The sequence below is a fragment of the Dendrobates tinctorius genome, unplaced genomic scaffold, assembly GCF_039654945.1.
Source record: "Dendrobates tinctorius isolate UK_male_01 unplaced genomic scaffold, ASM3965494v1 ptg000016l, whole genome shotgun sequence".
Classification (NCBI taxonomy): domain Eukaryota; kingdom Metazoa; phylum Chordata; class Amphibia; order Anura; family Dendrobatidae; genus Dendrobates; species Dendrobates tinctorius.
Genome location: NW_027361684.1, coordinates 25,982,137 through 26,001,010, shown reverse-complemented (window position 1 = coordinate 26,001,010; position 18,874 = coordinate 25,982,137). Strand labels below are relative to the sequence as shown.

Sequence of the window (18,874 nt, the reverse complement as noted above, 5' to 3'; positions counted from 1 at the left end):
GTTAATTTTTTTTTACATAAGCACACGTCCAAACCAACTGCAAGATAGTTAACGTTGCGTCCACTGTGCATTTTTTTTTCCACCAACCACAACAAAAATAAGCACCATTTGTTTACATTTTTTTTAAATGATTGAAATGTTGCCGTTTATGGCAAAAAAAATGCATCGCTGCCGCAGCCAAGTGATGGGAATTTTATGAAAATTTGAAACAGTTTGTCAAGCTTTGCATACAGAACCAGATAGGAGCACGGTTCATGAGGTCTAATTTTAAGCATCAGATTTATCCTCAGACGTGGCTGTGAGATGCATGAACACGTAGTTATCATTAATAAGGACTAGTGATGAGCGATAAGGTGTTAAAGAGCATGCTCATGCTTGGGTGCTAACCAAGTGTCTTCAACGTGTTCGAAAAATAACTTCGAGTCTCCGTGCCTGCAGGGATTGTTTGTTTGTTATGCAATCCCTGCATGTGTTGCAGCTGCCGAACAGCCACGAGACATGCAGCCGCAGGGACTCGAACATATTTTCCAAGCATGCCGAAGTCACTCGGTTAGTACCCGAGCATGCTCTGATAACACCAAATCCAAGCACGTTCACTCATCACTAGTGAGGACACAATGAGGTAGATCTGTACATCACTTTGCAATATAGACTAATTGAGAACTCTGTTTTTTGTTATTATTACAGGCCTTGTGTGATGACGCCACTGGACTCAAATTTAATCCTGTTCTTTACCCCAAGGTACAAACATTGCACCTTTCAAAATCTCACTTTTCTAAAAAATGTATGAATGAATGATAACTTGCAACACCAGAATACTTGTCTATAAGGAGCGTCGCGGTCTGATGTTATCAGGTCATTATCAGCGTATGTATGGTCACAGCCCATGGATTTATTCATTTTCAGGGGGGATAATAGAGGAACATCACATCTCAGTGTTCTAAAGAAATGGATCAGAATTGTTATAGTTTAGGGAATATAAATAATTACTATGTCAGTTCTGTCGGAAGTTCAGAATGGTCTTTTCTAAGGCAGCGTTCACACGTTCAGTATTTGGTCAGTATTTTACGTTAGTATCTGTAAGCCAAAGCCAGGAGCGGGTGATAAGTACAGAAGTGATGACGTGTTTCTATTATAATTTTCCTCTGATTGTTCCACTCCTGGTTTTGGGTTACAAATACTAATGGAAAATACTGAACAAATACTGATCATGTGAATGTGGCCTTAAGGAAATCTATAATTGGTTTGGCTGCCAGATATGAGGTCAGCATAAAGTAGTGATCCAATTGCTCGATCACTAATTTGATGCCTAGTTGGGCTTCCCATAAAATAACCTTTATCTTTAGTAATACTTGAGCTCTCTCCATTATGGGGTCAAGCTCCCTTGTTCTCATACAGTATGGCTGATTGGCAACTTTGTCACTATAGACAGTGTTAATCAGTAGTTGGCTGCCGGTAGGAGTCAGCCGCTCATGTAGACTGGGACGAGGCTCTTGGCTCCCATTTTCGCTGATAAAGTAAGATTTTATGACACCCAGTAAGTGACCCAGAGATGGAACTGGGGTCTCTGTCTCTACTTTATTTTCTACTCCAACTGCCTTTAACATATATTTATTGTAAAGGTTTCACAGATTTCTTACACTTTTCACATTATAAGATAAAAAAGGATAATAAAAAAGTAATTCAGACGTTGATTGAAACCAAATACTAAAAAAACAATTAGTGCTAAGACTCCACTGTGTACGAACATCCATGTTCTTTTTTGTAAAATAACCAATTAACTTTACTTATTTTTTTCAGGCATCACAAATGATTGTCACTTACGATGAACATGAAATCAACAATACCTTCAAATTTGGAGTCATATATCAGAAGCTTAGGCAAGTAAGTGCAAGGTCGTCACCATTACTATGTATATGCTGCTACGAATGTTCTGCACTCACTTGATAATCGATGATCACCACACATCCTACACATTATTAAAGGGTTATTCCCAGGTTTTTCATAGGTTGCTAGTGAAAACTTTTCAAATTATTTCTTTTGAAAACTCCTCTTTTTCATCAAGGTTATCGGTCAAAAATGCGGTTTAAAGCAGCAGTGGCTGAACAGGCACAAAGAAGCCAGCTGGGATTGCTGGAGCGGACTCTGAGCTCCTGATCCCTGCAGTTTCAGAAGTTAGGATAGAAACAAAATGAGCAAATACCCTGCAGTAAGTAAATAAATAAATAGTAGTACATGTAGGGTACTTAGTTGACAATATTTTGATCAAAAGAGTGCGTAAAAGCCGTCCCACCATGACAGGGTGAGCCTTATCAAGATGGTGCCTAACTCTTTTAATTCAACTCGTTACATGCCAGCAAGCCTCAAAATAGATGGGGGGGCAAAGCAGAAACTAAACCTAACTGTTTTGCACCTGCCTGTGGAAACCTGTGTATACAAGATGCACAGCCCAAAAGGGGGCATGCCTCTGTACAGTGCGGGAAATAAGTATTTCATCCTTTGGTGATTTTGTCAGTTTGCCCACTGACAAAGACATGATCAGTCTATAATATTAAGGGTAGGTTAATTTTAACATTGTGAAATAGAATATCCAAAATAAAACCAGAAAATCACATTGTATAAATTATATTAATTTATTTGCATTTTGCAGTGAGAAATAAGTATTTGATCCCCTACCAACCATTAGGCGTTCTGGCTCCTACAGACCAGTTAGATGCTCCTAATCAACTCGTTACCTGCATTAAAGGCAGCTGTCTTACATAGTCACCTTTATAAAAGGCTCCTGTTCAAGACCAAAGATCATAGACCTGCACAAAGCAGGAATGGGCTACAAAACCATAAGTAAGACGGTGGGTGAGAAGGAGACAACTGTTGGTGCAATAGTAAGAAAATGGAAGAAATACAAAATGATTGTCAATCAACATCGATCTGGGGCACCATGCAAAATCTCACCTCGTGGGGGTATCCTTGATCATGAGGAAGGTGAGAGATCAGCCTAAAACTACACGGGGGGAACATGTTAATGATCTCAAGGCAGCTGGGACCACAGTCACCAAGAAAACAATTGGTAACACATTATGCCTTAAAGGTTTAAAATCCTGCAGTGCCCACAAGGTCCCCCTTCTGACTGTCTAAAGTTTGCCAATGAAAACCTGGATGATTCTGTGAGTGATTGGGAGAAGATGCTCTCGTCAGGTGAGACAAAAATTGAGCTCTTTGGCATTAACTCAACTCGCCATGTTTGGAGGAAGAGAAATTCTGCCTATGACCCAAAGAACACCATCCCCACTGTCAAGCATGGAGGTGGAAACATTATGTTTTTGGGGGGTTTCTCTGCTAAGGGCACAGGGCTATTTCACTGCATCAATGATCCTGACAACCTCCTTCCCTCCACCAGGACATTAAAAATGGGTCGTGGCTGGGTCTTTCAGCAAGACAATGACTCAAAACATACAGCCAAAGCAATAAAGGTGTGGCTCACAAAGAAGCACTTTAAGGTCATGGAGTGGCCTAGCCAGTCTCCAGACCTTAATCCCATAGAAAACTTTTGGTGGAAGTTGAAGCTTCAAGTTGCCAAGGGACAGCCTCAAATATTTATGATTTAGAGATGACCTGCAAAGAGGAGTGGACCAAAATTCCTCCTGACATGTGCGCAAACCTCATCATCAACTAAAAAAGTCTGACTGCTGTGCTTGCCAACAAGGGTTTTGCCACCAATGATTAAGTCTTTTTTGCCAGAGGAATCAAATACTTATTTCTCACTGCAAAATGCAAATACATTTATATAATTTATACAATGTGATTTTCTGGATTTTATTTTTGATATTCTATCTCTCAATGTTAAAATTAACCTACCATTAAAATTATAGACTGTTCATGTCTTTGCTAGTGGGCAAACTTACAAAATCAGCAAGGGATCAAATACCTTTTTCCCCACTGTATGTACAAAGTACAAAAAACTAAAGCAAACTCTTAGTTCCTGTTCCTTGCTGTTGTAGTAGGGGGCCCAGATTGGGGGGTGGTCCACTGCTTACCGCAACCAGACACCACAGAGACGAGACGGAGGCAGATTTCAGTTGCAACAGGTCTGAGTTTATTGGCCATCCTCCTGACGAACGTAGCCATACACCGCAGTTCCTTTACAGTATTCAGGCCCGGGTACCTTCACCTTTCCTTCAGTCACAGTGACGTTCCTTGTGGATCTTTCGCTGGGGCAGCCCTAGGCCTATCTATCGCCAGCACTTCTCCAGTCCGAGGTCATCGTCCAATCGGTACCCCCGGGGCCTCGTCTGTCCTGTGGTTCCTCGTGTCAGGGACACCCCCCTGACTGTCTCTTCCTGTCAGTTCCCTGGTCAAGCTCTCCACCGTTGTCAGTCTTCTGTACTGAGTCTTCTCCTCCTGAGCTCCTCCTGGGACTAGCCTAGCCTGGAACCCTGTCCTGTCCTATTTATTCCCTTCCTCGGGAATTTCCCTCCTGGGTTCCTATCTCCCCGCCCCCCATGACTAAGTGGTTTCGTAGCCCTAAGCTGCTGTCAAATCCTGTTCTACGCTCCCCCTGCCATCTTGTGGTCAAATCTAGGTACTGCACTCCTTTTCCACCTTCCCCAGCTGTTTCCCTGCTGTCATTGCCAATATCTGTCTATAGTGCACAAACCGTCCCTTCTTCCTTCAGTCAAGTCTGTTCGTCAAGTCACCTTCCCCACACTCTCCCTTCCTTTGTCTATTGTCATCCCCGCCAATCGTACTCCCTACCTACGTCGTCCTGAAGCTTGTCCACCATCTGTTGTCGGACCGGTTGTTGGGCCAAACCCGCCACATGCGGGGGGCCGAACCAAACCGGGAGCACCATGCTCCGAGCAGCCTACTGCTACTCACCGGCGCGCACACCACGTGACAACTTCTTTCAGGTTGGTGAGGTCCACCCGGACTACTCTACGATGTGTACCTCCCACTGCTCTCCCCTTCTGTTACCTTCAACCAACTGGAACGCCATGACCAAGGCCCCTTGCCTACCAGGTCACCATTGGCGCCCGCCTGTCACCCTCTACTGTCCAGAACGCCATGACTGAGGCCTTTCGCCTACCAGGTCATTGCTAGTGCCCGCCCTTCCTTTTGGGGTGCCACTGTCTGGCTCAATATCTTCTGTCTCTTTGTCCACCTAATAAGAAAGTCATGGTCAGCGTTTTTACCATACCCTGTACCCGTGACCTGTTGCATATTCTTATACATACTACACATTAAATCAACTTTTGGTATACCGCATATATGGTTACCTCTGCTTTAATAACACTAAGGGTAACTCAACAGGAGTGACCCCCTTTTTCTTTTTCTTTTTTTTCTTTAACTCCTTCTTTCAACACAATATTCCAAACACAACATGAAAGTACTCCCCCTTCCTTTAACATTAGCACTCCTTCCCCCGTGTCCCCTCTGTGCCAGGAGAAAACAACATATAACAAAACATTTTCCTTAGCTTGGACGGGGAACTGTCCTTTGGGCAGCACAACGGTGCAATGAAATCCCGGTAGTCCGGGCCATCTCCTGCCGGCCGATGTTGTGCCAGTCCAGCAGGGGAACCCCACAGCTGTGAGGTCCCCGGGGTGCTTGAAGTGTCTCTGAGAGTCCTTCTACGGGGGGCTCTGGTCTTCGGGCTCGACGATCACGGCTACCGCGTAGTAGCCGCGGGGACAGTACTCCTTATAGTATGACACCAAGTCCCCCTCCCGCAAAGCAAGGCCGTGACGGATGGAAGTCACGGTAATATATACCTTTTGGCCGGTTGCGAGGTCCCGAATGAACCCGTATCCCTTCGCCAGGTTGGTGTATACGAGCCTCCCGGTGGACCGTGAGGCCGCCATACCAGCCTCTCCTTTCTCATGAAGCAGGCCTCAGATCTCCCGCTCTATGGCCTTCTTCTCTATGACCTCCTCAACCCAAACGGAGGGTCCGGTGTAGGCCGCAGAGTCCGGTGGGCGGGACACGGCCGGGGTCAAGAGCGGGGCAGAGGCGGCCACAGATTCCGGCGGCCCAGCAGCCGCTGGGGCCAGGCGACAGGCAGGGGCAGCCATAGGTCCCGGTGGGTAGGCCACAGAGCCCAACAAGTGGGCCGCAGCCGGCTCCGGGAGTGAAGCAGATGCGGCCGCGGGGCAGGCCGCAACCGGAGTCGCAGATGAGGCCGAGGTGACCGCCGTCACTGGTAAGGAGGCTGCAGGCGAGGCCGGAGTGGCGGCCGGCTCCGATGGGTAGGCCACCGCCTCAAGGTGTGGCACGGCAGGGACGGCCACGGATGGTTTCCGCACCGGCGACACAGGACGTGGTGCCGCCGGGCGGGGTGGCTCGGGGACGCAGGCAGAGGCGTCGCTCGGCCCGGTGGAGGCCGCAAAGCCCTCCGCAGTTGGGCTCAATGGACAGCAGGAGGACGCATGGGAAGGCCGCGTGGCAGGGGGACCTCTCACCTTCCCCAGCGCCGCGGCCTCTGGCAGGTCACCCCGCAGCTCCTCCTGTAGCCTCCAATCTTCACCCCGCCATCCAGCAGGGCTATCCTCCAGGCTTGTGGGTCCCGCGGGGAGGCTCCCAGGAGATTTCTTCGGCGGCTGCTCCAGCAGGGCCCGCAGTTGCTCCTCTTCTCCGACCGATGTCTGGATTGCTGTCAGTGGCACCCAGGGGCAGGTCTCGAAATGAGATTCGACCTCCTGACACCACCGCCACTCCAGGCGTCCGAGACCGCGGCAGTTGCAACGTTGCATCCCGTCCGGTGTACAGCAATCGAATGGCACCAAACAGCCGCAGCCAGTCTTCCCACCTGGCCCACTCCAGCCCTTGGGTGGGGCAGTGGTCAGCTTCTCCACCCATCTTCCAGGGTCCAGCAGGAAAGGGCAGCGGTCTCCAGATGTACACCGCTCCCCCGGGGGCGGATTTGAGACAGCCCCAGATCGTCCAGTACAGCTGCAAACGCCTGTGCCTCTTCCTGACACTGGAATATCACAGCCATTTTGTCCAGTCTTTGTACCGCCCTGGATCCTTTGATGACAGCCAATGATCCGGAACAAAGTCTCAAAGTTTTAATCCACAGGTAAAGCAACTCGAGCCCTTTTAGCTCTTCTGGGTATTCCTGTAGCAGGCCTTGCTGCTGAAGGTAGAGTAATGGCGGCGGCGATCCTGCCGACTACGCCAAATGTAGTAGGGGGCCCCGATTGGGGGATGGTCTACTGCTTACCGCGACCAGACGCCACAGAGACGAGACGGAGGCAGATTTCAGTTGCAACAGGTGCTAGTTTATTGGCCATCCTCCTGACGACCGTAGCCATACACCACAGTTCCTTTACAGCTCTCCGTATTCAGGCCCGGGTACCTTCACCTTTCCTTCAGTTGCAGCGACGTTCCTCGCGGATCTTTCGCTGGGGCTGCCCTAGGTCTATCTACCGCCAGAGCTTCACCAGTTCGAGGTCGTCGTCCAATCGGTACCCCCGGGGCCTCGTCTGTCCTGCGGTTCCTCATGTCAGGGCCAAACCCCTGACTGTCTCTTCCTGTCAGTCCCCTGGTCGAGCTCTCTGCCGTTGTCAGTCTTCTGTACTGAGTCTTCTCATCCTGAGCTCCTCCCGGGACTAGCCTAGCCTGGAACCCTGTCCTGTCCTATTTATCCCCTTCTTCGGGAATTTCCCTCCTGGGTTCCTATCTCCCCGCCCCCATGACTAAGCGGTTTCGTAGCCCTAAGCTACCTTCCCCAGCTGTTTCCCTTCTGTCATTGCCAATATCCATCTATAGTGCACAAACCGTCCCTTCTTCCTTCAGTCAAGTCTGTCTGTCAAGTCACCTTCCCCACACTGTTCCAGTCTTGTGTGCAGCTCTGATGATGCAAAAGCAATAATTTCTCACATCACAGGATCAGAGAGAGCACAAATCAGGTTAGTGGCACCACACTATTACTGGTCCAAACTGACAGTCAAGTAGGAACACACTGACCCCCGCAGGCAGGAAGCCGAGATTCTGCAGAGTGGCCTGCTCCTGTTCAAGAAGATAAGGTAGCATCTTTTTTGTGGCGTCAACCTAATTCGATTTTAGAAACCATATTTTATCTCCGTGGAGGAGCCTCATATCCTGTCTATGGAAGATCAGGAAACTATTTTGTGTAGCATGTTTTGGGGAAAGACTTTCTTATTCTCGCTGAATAGGGTACAATCTAGGCTTTAGTACCAAATGTACAATAACTACGTATAGCTGTAAAGTTGGTTTCATTCACAGCATTTTTAAGAAAATTGCTGTTTTTGGTGGCTTTTTTTGGGCCAAAGTCACATGTGAATTCGAAAGGAAATATGATGGAAGGACTTCCTCTTCTTTGGGGATCCATTAGTAGCTTTGATTCTAGAAAGACTGAATCAAAAACTGCAGTGTCATTTTTCCAAAAAACTCTGTGTGTATGGAATCCAGTATTGTGCTCTATGTACATGACAATACGGTAGAGATGCACAACTCCAGTCCTCAAGGGCCACAGACAGTGCAGGTGTTCAGGATTTCCTTAGCATTGCACAAGGTGTTGGACTCCAGTGCAGGTGATTAAATTATCACCTGTGCAATACTAAGGAATTCCTGAAAACATGCACTGTTGGTTGCCCTTGAGTACCGGATTTGTGCTTCCCTACCGTATTGTCATGTACACAAAGCCCAAAGTTGGCTTTAGACGGCCTTATAGAAAAAAATTGGTCAGATTGGCTGCTTTGTGTGTTCATCCATGTTACAGTCCGGTGCAGAAGATGCCTTTTATTGCAAACACTATTCTGGTCCGTTAAAAGAGACCAGAATACTACATGCTGAGCTATTTTTCTTCATGTGGATGATTGATCCTTGTGGAAAAATGACGATGTCCACTGGCACATTGGCTACAATTGGTTCATGTGCTGAGTATAGTTCATAAAACACGTTTGTCTCAATGAGCCCTAATGCTGAAATGTGATCATGTCTCCCTATTGTTTATTAATCCATGTTAACACATGACAGCTTGGATTTTTTTTTTTAGCATAATTATTTTTTAAAGCAAAATTAGGAGTAGATCCTACAGGGAAAATTCTAGATTTGCTGCAAATTTTAAACTCGACCGCTTTCTATTTTCTGTTGGATTTGTCCACAGGTTACACTTCTTGTTTTGCAAAAGGTGGTTAGCTGGTAATTTTTCTAAAGATATTATTACATATATCTAAAACTTAGTTTAAATAAGTCAAACCCACTTGATTCATCTGAATGGGGTTGTTTAGGCGGTAAGCACCCGATTTCTATCAGCCCCGTACATTCGGTTTTACTCGGCCTACAATTTCATCCTCCAATTCAACTGTAAATAATGAGTGTGTGTGTATGTGTGTGTGTGTATATATATATATATATATATATATATGAACAACGACAATCGACTTTCCTGCGTTATTGCTGTTTTGAACTGCTTGGACCATTGCATTTTAATGGATTTATGAATAAAAAGAAAAAATTTTTTAACAGCATCCTGGATTGCTCACGTTATTGCTGGACTTTGCTTTGTCATTGTTCACATTTGTATGGATGGACTCCTACATCCAGATCCGGGCACAACGGAGTTAACCAGGTCAGCTGAGGTTCCAGGTGGTTCACAGGAGTGAGCTGGTCTACATTGTTGGATATATATATATATATATATATATATATATATGTTCTCCAAATGGATCAGACACTGGATTTGACAATATAGACCGCAAATATTATTTACACAGATCTATTAAACCTGGTGAGAAATCAGCATCACAATGGTTGCATAATTCTGATGCTATGATGAGCATTTTATGGAGAAGTTCAATAGTCCAAGTGTATTCAATGTCTGCCTACCCAGCCCGACTACCTGCCGTAGCTTTTCAGACTAGTTGGGAAACTAGTTATTTTCCTCTTGCAAAAAAGATAAAGCAACAATTTGTACATGGATTTGTATAGTCTTAGAAATGTATGTATTAATATATGCAGTTTATATTATTAGATCTGGCGACAGGTCAGCTTTAAAGGAGAATTATTGCCTTAGACACTTATGAAATATGGACGGGAGCGGGTGAGGGTGATCTCTGTGGAGATGGTTATGGTTCCAAAGGTGAAATACGCAACTTTTTGATATTTATTTAGTATTCTATGAACATGCAATAAATATCTAAGATGTGGATACCCCATCAATGTGACATTACAATAATCATCTGCTGACCATCCACCTGTAGTGGATTGATCAGTGCAAATGTCTTCTGCAGATTATGCGTTTTTTAACGTAAAAGAGTCCACAGGTCATCAGAAAACTACATTGACATTGCTAGGTCCTATATAACTTTTCATATCTGACACTTATAAAGTTATAGAAATCCAGCCTTCTATAATGAATTTGACTTGTTCAGGAAATCATAAGATCAATACACAGGGACTCGGCCTTCAGATCAATTACTTGCAGCTATTAAACTGGCAGCGAAAGCTGTCACCTAATCCACAAAGATGGATGGGGAGAAGTGTTTGTAACTACTTTCTCCATGGCATATGGCGTATTAGTAAATTTCTTCCACTTCATTTTCAGTCCAAGGAGCATCTGCTGTAGCTGAAGACAAACAAAGATATGTATTTGTGACTAAGCAATGCAAATATAGGCTTGGCGAGCCATAATCTGCGCTTATCTGGTACTTTACAGTACAGGGGTGTAATGCAGCTCTGCAGGTTTTAACTTTACAAAATGTAACCCTTTGTGTACGGTATAGTTCATCAGACCACAACCAGTTTTACCCAGTGACTGTTACGAAGACGCAGACCACGTCTACCACAGAACATACTGCATTCATGGAGTAGTAGACACTGTCGGTAATTAAACAGCCTTCAGCTTCTCTACTCTATTATCAGATTAGTACTATGAGCATAAGAAAATATTATTAAATTATGGCCCACCTTGTTTTTTATGAAGGGGCATATTGTAGTCTGAGGCTCCTGATTTATAAGAAGCACATGCTATTAATAATGTTATGAAGGTGCCCAACCATTTACTGAAAGTGGGGCACCCAGGAGAAAATGAACTTTTTTCTACCAGGAGCCACCAGCTTTCAGTCATGTGGGCATGCCAAGAGCAGCTATAGTCACCGTTCACAGCACTGAGAGTCGCGGCTGTAAGTATGCCCAGGCGCTGATTGACAACCGGCTTCTACACTGATGCACTGCAAAGCCAGCTACCATTCAGTGCCGGGTCATGCTTACAGTTTTCGCCCTAAGTGCTTTGAGTGGTGTCTGTAATGGCACTGGGCACACCTGTATAACTGAAAGCTGGAGAAATTAAGTTAATTTTCTTCCTATTGCTATGCTTTCAGTACAGTGGGCAGGCATCTCCATAACACTATTATTAACCAGCAGATTAACCTCATATCTGACATGTTACCATTCACCTCTCAAACCAGCCTATGGAGGAGCCAACATTAGTGAGCAGGTGTCCATCTATAGGGTGCTATATCAATGCTTTCTGCAATGCATATTATTATATTCCTTAGCTCTACACATATAGTGGGTCGCCCTCCCAGGGCTGTGGGGTACTCGGTACCGGGCCGGTGTCAGCGGGATGTGTCACAGCGGCGTTGACCCAGTCCGTGGCCTGGGCGCCCAATTAATAGGGGAAGATTGAATGGTGGAATGTAGTTTATGGAATAGTTCGTGACGCCACCTGTGGTGTTCGTCAAGTGAGATGTTAAACCGACGCTGCGTGCAGATCCTCTGGGGCTGGTGGTGTGTTGCAGCCAAGATGGTGACGCTCCCCACAGGTGAAGCTGTAGCCCCAGGGCAGTGTAGATGTAGGGGTAGAGGAGAGGCACAAGCGGTGTAATAGCTGGTACCCAGATGTAGCAGTGCTGGGTGTGTTGGCGCAAGAATCAATGGAGGACACCAGGGCTTGTAGTTCCAAAGCTTTACTCACAGTTTGTAGTACACACAGGTGCCTGCCTCCGTACTGTGTCCTCCGGGTCAGAGGCTCAATCAACATCCAGGTCAGATGGAATGCTCCCTTCCAACGCTCCGCCAACATGTACCTTTCTGAACGTCTCCTCTTATAGCGCCTTTAAGTGTGAAGTACTCCCAGTACTGAGTTACACTGGAGTGCCTCCTGACAGATGTTTCCAAGAATTCTGCTTGTACGGCAGACAGCTGTAGCCTGCTTCGGGGACTCCTTACTCCTGAGTCCCGGCTCACTATCCAAGTTGCTGTTCTGCCCCCAAGTCTTAGATGGGAGTAGCGCATTTACAGCCCACTATTCCAACGGTGTCTGCTGCAGGACCATTAGCATCCATACAACCTCGGGGACCGGGCCCCGGCCTTGCGCTTAGAACTTCTAGGCAGGGTTCTCCTCTAACCCACGTCCTCTGTTCCCTTTTATTCCTTCTTTCCGTACTAATCTCTCCTTCTCATGGAAGATCAGGTTTTAGTTCAATGTCTTTCTCCTTTTTTCCTTTCCCGTGCCAGCAGACCCAGGTCACTGAGGTCTGCTGCAGCACCTCTTTCCTCCATCCCTCTCCCAGGGATCTTCTTTCCTCACTTCTCTCTGAGTGACTCTCACTGACTGACCGACTATCCTAACCCTTCCCGCTCTTTTATGTATTCTAACTCCACCCGCCTCCCAGCACGTCTCGTGTTCCAAGCAGGGAGCCACCAAAGGTGCTCTGCTACACTCCAAGCAGGGAGCCGCAATGTGGCTTTGCTGAACTACTGTGTTGTGTGGGATGCAGATGTTGGAGCGTGGTCAGGAGCCTCAAACTTACCTGGATGGTGAGGCACCACACCTCAGGAGGAGGTGCAGTACCTCTGTGGCGACTGAGCCTCAGGAGCGCCACAATAGCATTTGAAACCCTTCCATACATAGAACACAACAGTACGTCCCCATGTAAAGAGCAGGCTCAGAAGCTGTGTCTGCATCATCGCTGGCAGAAGCCAGCTCCAAATGCTGCTGTTTAATCATTGACAGAGGCATTTAAATGTCATGCTTGTTGACGTGACAGCGGGGAGCTGACACATTGTTATGGAATTGCTGCTTAATGAACACCATAAAAATAAAACCCAAACAATGCCAGAATTGTATTTTTTTTCATCATTTCACCTCACTTTAATTTTTTTCTCTTTTTCGGTACAATTTATGGTGTCTTTAAAACTTCAATTTTTACTGCAAAATTTCGCAAAACAGAGAATTGCCCACAGGGTGAAGGGGTTATTATAAGTAGATTAGGGTGTCATAGCCTGGTGTTATTACTTGGTGATACACCGTGTATGGGTCCAAATCTGCTCTGCTGATAAAGATGGATGGCAGACGATATTTTTCAAAGCTTTATTTCAAAACAGGTTAAGTGTCAATGCGTTTCGAGGTCAGGCAGGACCTCATCCTCAGGAGAAAATCTTACAACTGGTGTTATTACTTGGCACTTCTGCTATTTTTGTCTTACTTGGACAGAATACACCAAACATTACTAGATATCTAAAAGGAGGAACAGTTCATCACTAAAGACTTGTGCCGCCAACACTATAATAGCACGCACAATACATTTTTATCAGTTGTATACTTCCCTTTTTTAGGGTTCTCCATTGTTACAAAGTGATCTAAAGAACTTCTTTAGCATTTATCGAGTTTTAAGGAAGAGATTATTCCATTTGCTGAAACATACTTTGTAGTCATTTGTATCATGAAAACGTTGTAATTAGGGAAAGAGTTCACAACATGAAAGACAGCGAGGAAAAAATTCACTAATTTGTCACAGAATATTCTGGCAGGCATCTTAATTAATTTTTCATATTTCATACCTCTCTGTGGTGCCAGCGCTTTGTAGCTGCAAATTGTTCTGGAGTTGGAATGATGTGATATGGAAGGTTGAAGCAGCAGAAGGGATTAGAATACAAATCATCAAATAGCCACTAAATCTCCCCAAGTTTTTAGTTATGCAAATTCAGTTTGCCTCCTAAATATATATAAACGTCTATGACATGACCACCCAAAATGTATTGAAAACTGGTCTTCTAAAGGGGTGGCCTTGTCAAAATAGATGAGTCAGTATGCAGAAAATTATACAACTGTAAATCTGTCAGAGGATATCTGGCCCGGATAAAAGAGGGAACTTTTAAGAGATGTTCTTATAGAGAAGTTGTGTATATCATTTATCCATTACATTATCATTTATCCATTACAGGTCAAGCAAATTTATTTGATTATCTCATGACAGTGGCTAGGGTGGAATATATTAGGCAGCAAGTGACCAGCCTGTTCTTGAAGTTTGTGTTAGGAAAAGAAAAAAATTTGCCAACTTTAAGGATTTGAGGGACGATGTCATGGGGAGTTAATTGATTAGCACAAATGAAGCAGGTCTTGTGGGATGTTCTCAATATGTAATGGTTAGTAACTACCAAAAGTCATCCTAAAGATTTACAATTAAAACAACAACGACTGGGTCGAGGATATCCAAGGCTCTTGTGCAATTCATGACTATAACAGAATACAAAGTATATCGCAGATAGCTGCATTTGGGGCTGCATAGATGCAATCATTCTGACCCATCTGTGCCTCATAAGTCTCATATAATACCCATGTTGTTTACATAACTAAATAATGGAGCAATGAAATAAAGTGGCCTGCCCTTAAAGAGGTTCTCAGAGAATGTGATAAAAATGTCCCATCACCTATTTCAGGCTGCAACCATCCTAATATCAAGAAAGGGTAACAGACAGAAGAAACAATATTGGAGGCACGTGTCTCAAGAGACAGAGGAGCTGCATCATGATCAAACTTACCTCACTTAAGGCCCCGTTACACATAACGATGTCCCAGCGATCCCACCAACGATCCGACATGGATGGGATCGCTGGGACATCATTAGGCTGATCGCTGGTGAGCTGTCACATAGACAGCCCCTCCAGCGATCAGGACCAGTGAGCAAGCTGGTTTCCAATGTAAACAGTGGGTATCTTAGAGCCGCGCGGCTCTTAGATACCCGCTGTTTACCCTGGTCTCTCACTGTCACACGCAGTGTTGCGTGCTGGCCAGCGGGAAACCAGCGATCAAAAAATGGCCCAGGACGATCCTGCATGATCAGCGATACCCGGCAGGGGGCCGGTCGCTGATCCCGATCACACACAGCGATGTCGCTGGAGAGATCGCTGATGCATCACAAAATCAGAGATCCCGCTAGCGATCTCGCTGTGTACGACGGGGCCCTTAGCCACGGAGCAGGGCTGTGACAAGAGAAAAAACACCTTCTCAGCTAACTGAGCAAATAGGTTTTTTTTCCTAAGTGGTGTTTCTTCAGTCTATGACCCATCCAGACATATGGCTTGAATGGGTGGCAGTTCAAATATGTTATGAGAGCTATTTTTTACCACATTTCTGTAAGAATCAAGTTTTCTATTATATCATGGGAAGAATCATTTGTGTATTTCTCTGACTTGGAAATGAGATGGCAGTGTGATGCAGTATGTAAAGAAGCCAGCAGAGATGGAATTAATGAGGCTGTCATTTTGATTCATACCATCTATCTAAAAACTTTTGCAGATCAAGTTCACCTCTTTATAGCAATATGCTCTCTGATGGCAGGATAATGCACTTTGCCATACTCCAAAAACTATTCGGAGATGGTTTGATGAACATGAAAAGAAGGGAGGATGGAAACAAAAGCAGACACACACAAAGAGAAACTTGTGAGACTTTTTAGAGCAAGTAGCAGAAAAGTGCTAAAAATGCAGGCGATAATTCATACAAAGTCCAGAAATAGTGTTATTCCTCATGTACACACACAACAACTTGTTCTGAAAAGTTACCTGAAATTGCAATGCAAAAGCATGAGGTGCTGGGGACTCCTTTTCTGTATTTTTTATTACATATTGGCAGATATTATTAATACTAATATTAAATTAAATATACATTGAGTCTCAAACCTATAGGTAGATGAAGGTTATGTATTCATTCTGGCACATAGCACTAGATTGAAAGTCTTGCATTTTCCAATTAGCCATACTCTCCGGAGGTCTCACACAATCCACCTTCTCTTCATTGCAGACACTAGAGGAGGAACTTTTTGGCAATAATGAAGAAAGTCCAGCTTTTAGAGAATTTTTGGGATTACTTGGAGATACAGTCTTACTTCAAGACTTCAAAGGGTGAGTTATAATGAAAGTGACAGATGGAATCTAAAAAAAACACATAATTGTTTTGATTGCAAAGGAGCAGAAAACAGTAGCAATGGTTGAAAGTGATATGTAATGGGTTGAAAAATCAATATTTTGCATCTTGACATTGAAAAGATCTGCTGATTACATTTTCTTCGTAGGGAGTTATGGTCTTTCTGTAGTCTGATTTGATTGCCCATTCAATTTCTTTTGTCCTTGTGTGGAAAATAGAGAAAAAGAAGCTGCAGCCTTTACAGTAATCAGAAAGTCTGACATCAATCCAGATCATTTTTGTTGCTTTCAGACGTTCCATGTTTATATCAATCTTGGAGGATATTCTGCTTTGATCTTAAAATTCAGTGAAACTCTACTTCTGTGTATTACTTATATATATGAACATCCAACAGATCCTGGTCAACATCTTGATACAGTGCTGCTCGCCATTACTGGCACCCCTTCATTTTTTTATAGATTATACAATATATTCAGAAATAAATGAAAATGTACCAAAGTTATATCCTCTGGATTTTTTAATTAGTGGTCCAAAACAATACAACAATAAAACATTGTTTTTCAACTTACATGTTGTAATTTCAAAGAACAAGCAGAATAAACAGCATGTGCAGTAATAAAGACTCCCCTAATTAATATTTGGTTGCACACCCTTTAGCATTGATGACAGCCTCCAAACGTTTCTTATAGCCATCTACAAGTTTCCTGCACTTATCAGCTGGTATTTTCTCCCACTCTTCCTTTGCAGTTTGTTCAAGCTCTTGAAAGTTTGCAGTGTTCTTTTTCCCAATGGCAGATTTCATTTCACCCCAAAGATATTCAATGGGATTGAGGTCAGGACTCATTGTTAGCCATTTTAAAACAGTCCAATTGTTTTTTTACCATTCCTGTGTACTTTTGAATGTGTGTTTGGGGTCACTGTCTTGCTGGAGAGCCCATTATCTTCAACTCAAACCAAGTTTTCTTACACTGAGTAGGACATTTTGCTCTAAAATCTCATGATAATTCTGTGATTTCATGATTCCTGTGATACGGTCAAGGCCTCCAGTACCACATGCAGCAAAATAACCCCACGGCATTATGTATACTCTACCATGCTTAACTGTTGGAAGGGTGTAATTTTCCTTGTAAGCTTCATTGCGCTGTTTATAAACAAACAGTTGCTTTGCATAGCCAAAAATCTCTATTTTTGTTTCATCTGTCCACAGAACATTTTCCCAGAAGGATATTGGCTTGTCAAGGTACTCTGGCAAAGATCAGTCTTTTTATGTCTTTTCTTCAGCAATGGTTTCTTCCTTGGACTTTGCCCAAAAAGCTCTGCTTGGTTTAGTGTGAGGCATATGGTACTTATTGAAACCATAACCTCAGACTGTTCAAAGTTGGCCTTCACGTCTTTGGATGTTTGACACAGTGTTTTTTTCCACCATTTGCACCAACCTTCGAAGACATCTCTTGTTAATTTTCCTCTTTCCCCCACGTCCAGGGAGGTTCTTAATGGTACAATGCTTGGCAAACTTCTTAATAACATTGTGTACGGTTAAAACTGGGATACCAAGGTCTTTGGAGATGGCCTTATACCCTTTGGAAGTCTTGTGTTTGCTAATAATAGCAGATCTGATGTCCTCAGACAGCTAATTTATCTTCACCATTGTGACAAAGGAATAGGGCCTACCATATGGCTTTTTAAAACACTGAAGTAATCTTTCATTGGCTATTTCATGTCACATTGGCACCAACAATTAACCCCAGTTGATTCTCATTTGTGATTTACCTCAGGCGAGTCAAAATGTGTTTTCATACTAATTTAATGTAAAAGGTGCCAATAGCAGTGTTACAGCAAGCTTTAGTTTTTTATATTTTTCCCTCCCATTGTTTTTTTAAATTATTTATTATTTGCTTTTTTGCATTTAACATGAGTGCACTATACAAAAAAAATAACATTTTCACTTGATTCTTTTTTTTAGGAGATATTCCACATTAGGTACTTAAACTTCAGGGGTTCCAATAATGATGATCAGGACTGTATAAAGTATTATTGTTCTTTTGGCATTGTTGGGGGTTCATAAAAATAAGTGCCCAAGACCTCTTCCAGCTCCAGCTTGTCTACACAGAATTTGTATGTTTAGCCCCTCAATTTCCTTGAACCCACGCCACCTTTATTCTACCTCTATAAAAACTCATCTTCCTTAGTCTTTCAAATGGCAATAATGCCTCTGGGTATGCAGATATAGTTGATGCGGCGCTCACCCAACAATCAGTCTATGTGCCTTGTAGTCCAAATGCTAGGATTACCACCAGTGGAGTCCCTTCTGATTTGAGTCCTGTTAAGTCCCTTGCCACAATGATTTTTACCATTAGGTACGTGCATAGAAATCAATCCAGAGTCGCCATAGTAAAGACCTGAATTGGAACCCTCTCCTCAATGACCTCCAGATGCCTTTAAACAATTTATTGAATCACTCTGTGTGACTGCAAACTTGTGAATCCTTACACTGCATCTACTGCCCTCTGCGAGGATTCTCTGTTGTCAGCCCCAGAAACAGCGACCATGTGACCGCAAGTATCTGGCCACAACCAAAGTGCACTGTTTCCAGCCTCTCCCAATACACTTGAATTTGAGCGAGGCCATGCCTGTCTAGTCGGGTTCTGGACTGGAATATGCATATTTCATAATTGCGGTCACATGACAGCTGATCCTGGGGCTGAC

At 44.1% G+C, this 18,874-nt stretch overlaps 1 protein-coding gene across 5 annotated transcripts in view; it reads left to right on the top strand.

Moving 5' to 3' along the window:
* Positions 1 to 18,874, top strand: part of RAP1GAP2 (RAP1 GTPase activating protein 2) — a 1,085,931-nt gene that overhangs the window by 979,597 nt on the left and 87,460 nt on the right. For all 5 annotated transcript variants that reach the window (XM_073565586.1, XM_073565585.1, XM_073565588.1 and 2 more), the window contains 3 exons: positions 688 to 741; positions 1,801 to 1,884; positions 16,046 to 16,146. In XM_073565586.1, coding sequence (XP_073421687.1) covers positions 688 to 741; positions 1,801 to 1,884; positions 16,046 to 16,146 — 239 coding nt within the window. The remainder of the gene's footprint in view (positions 1 to 687; positions 742 to 1,800; positions 1,885 to 16,045; positions 16,147 to 18,874) is intronic.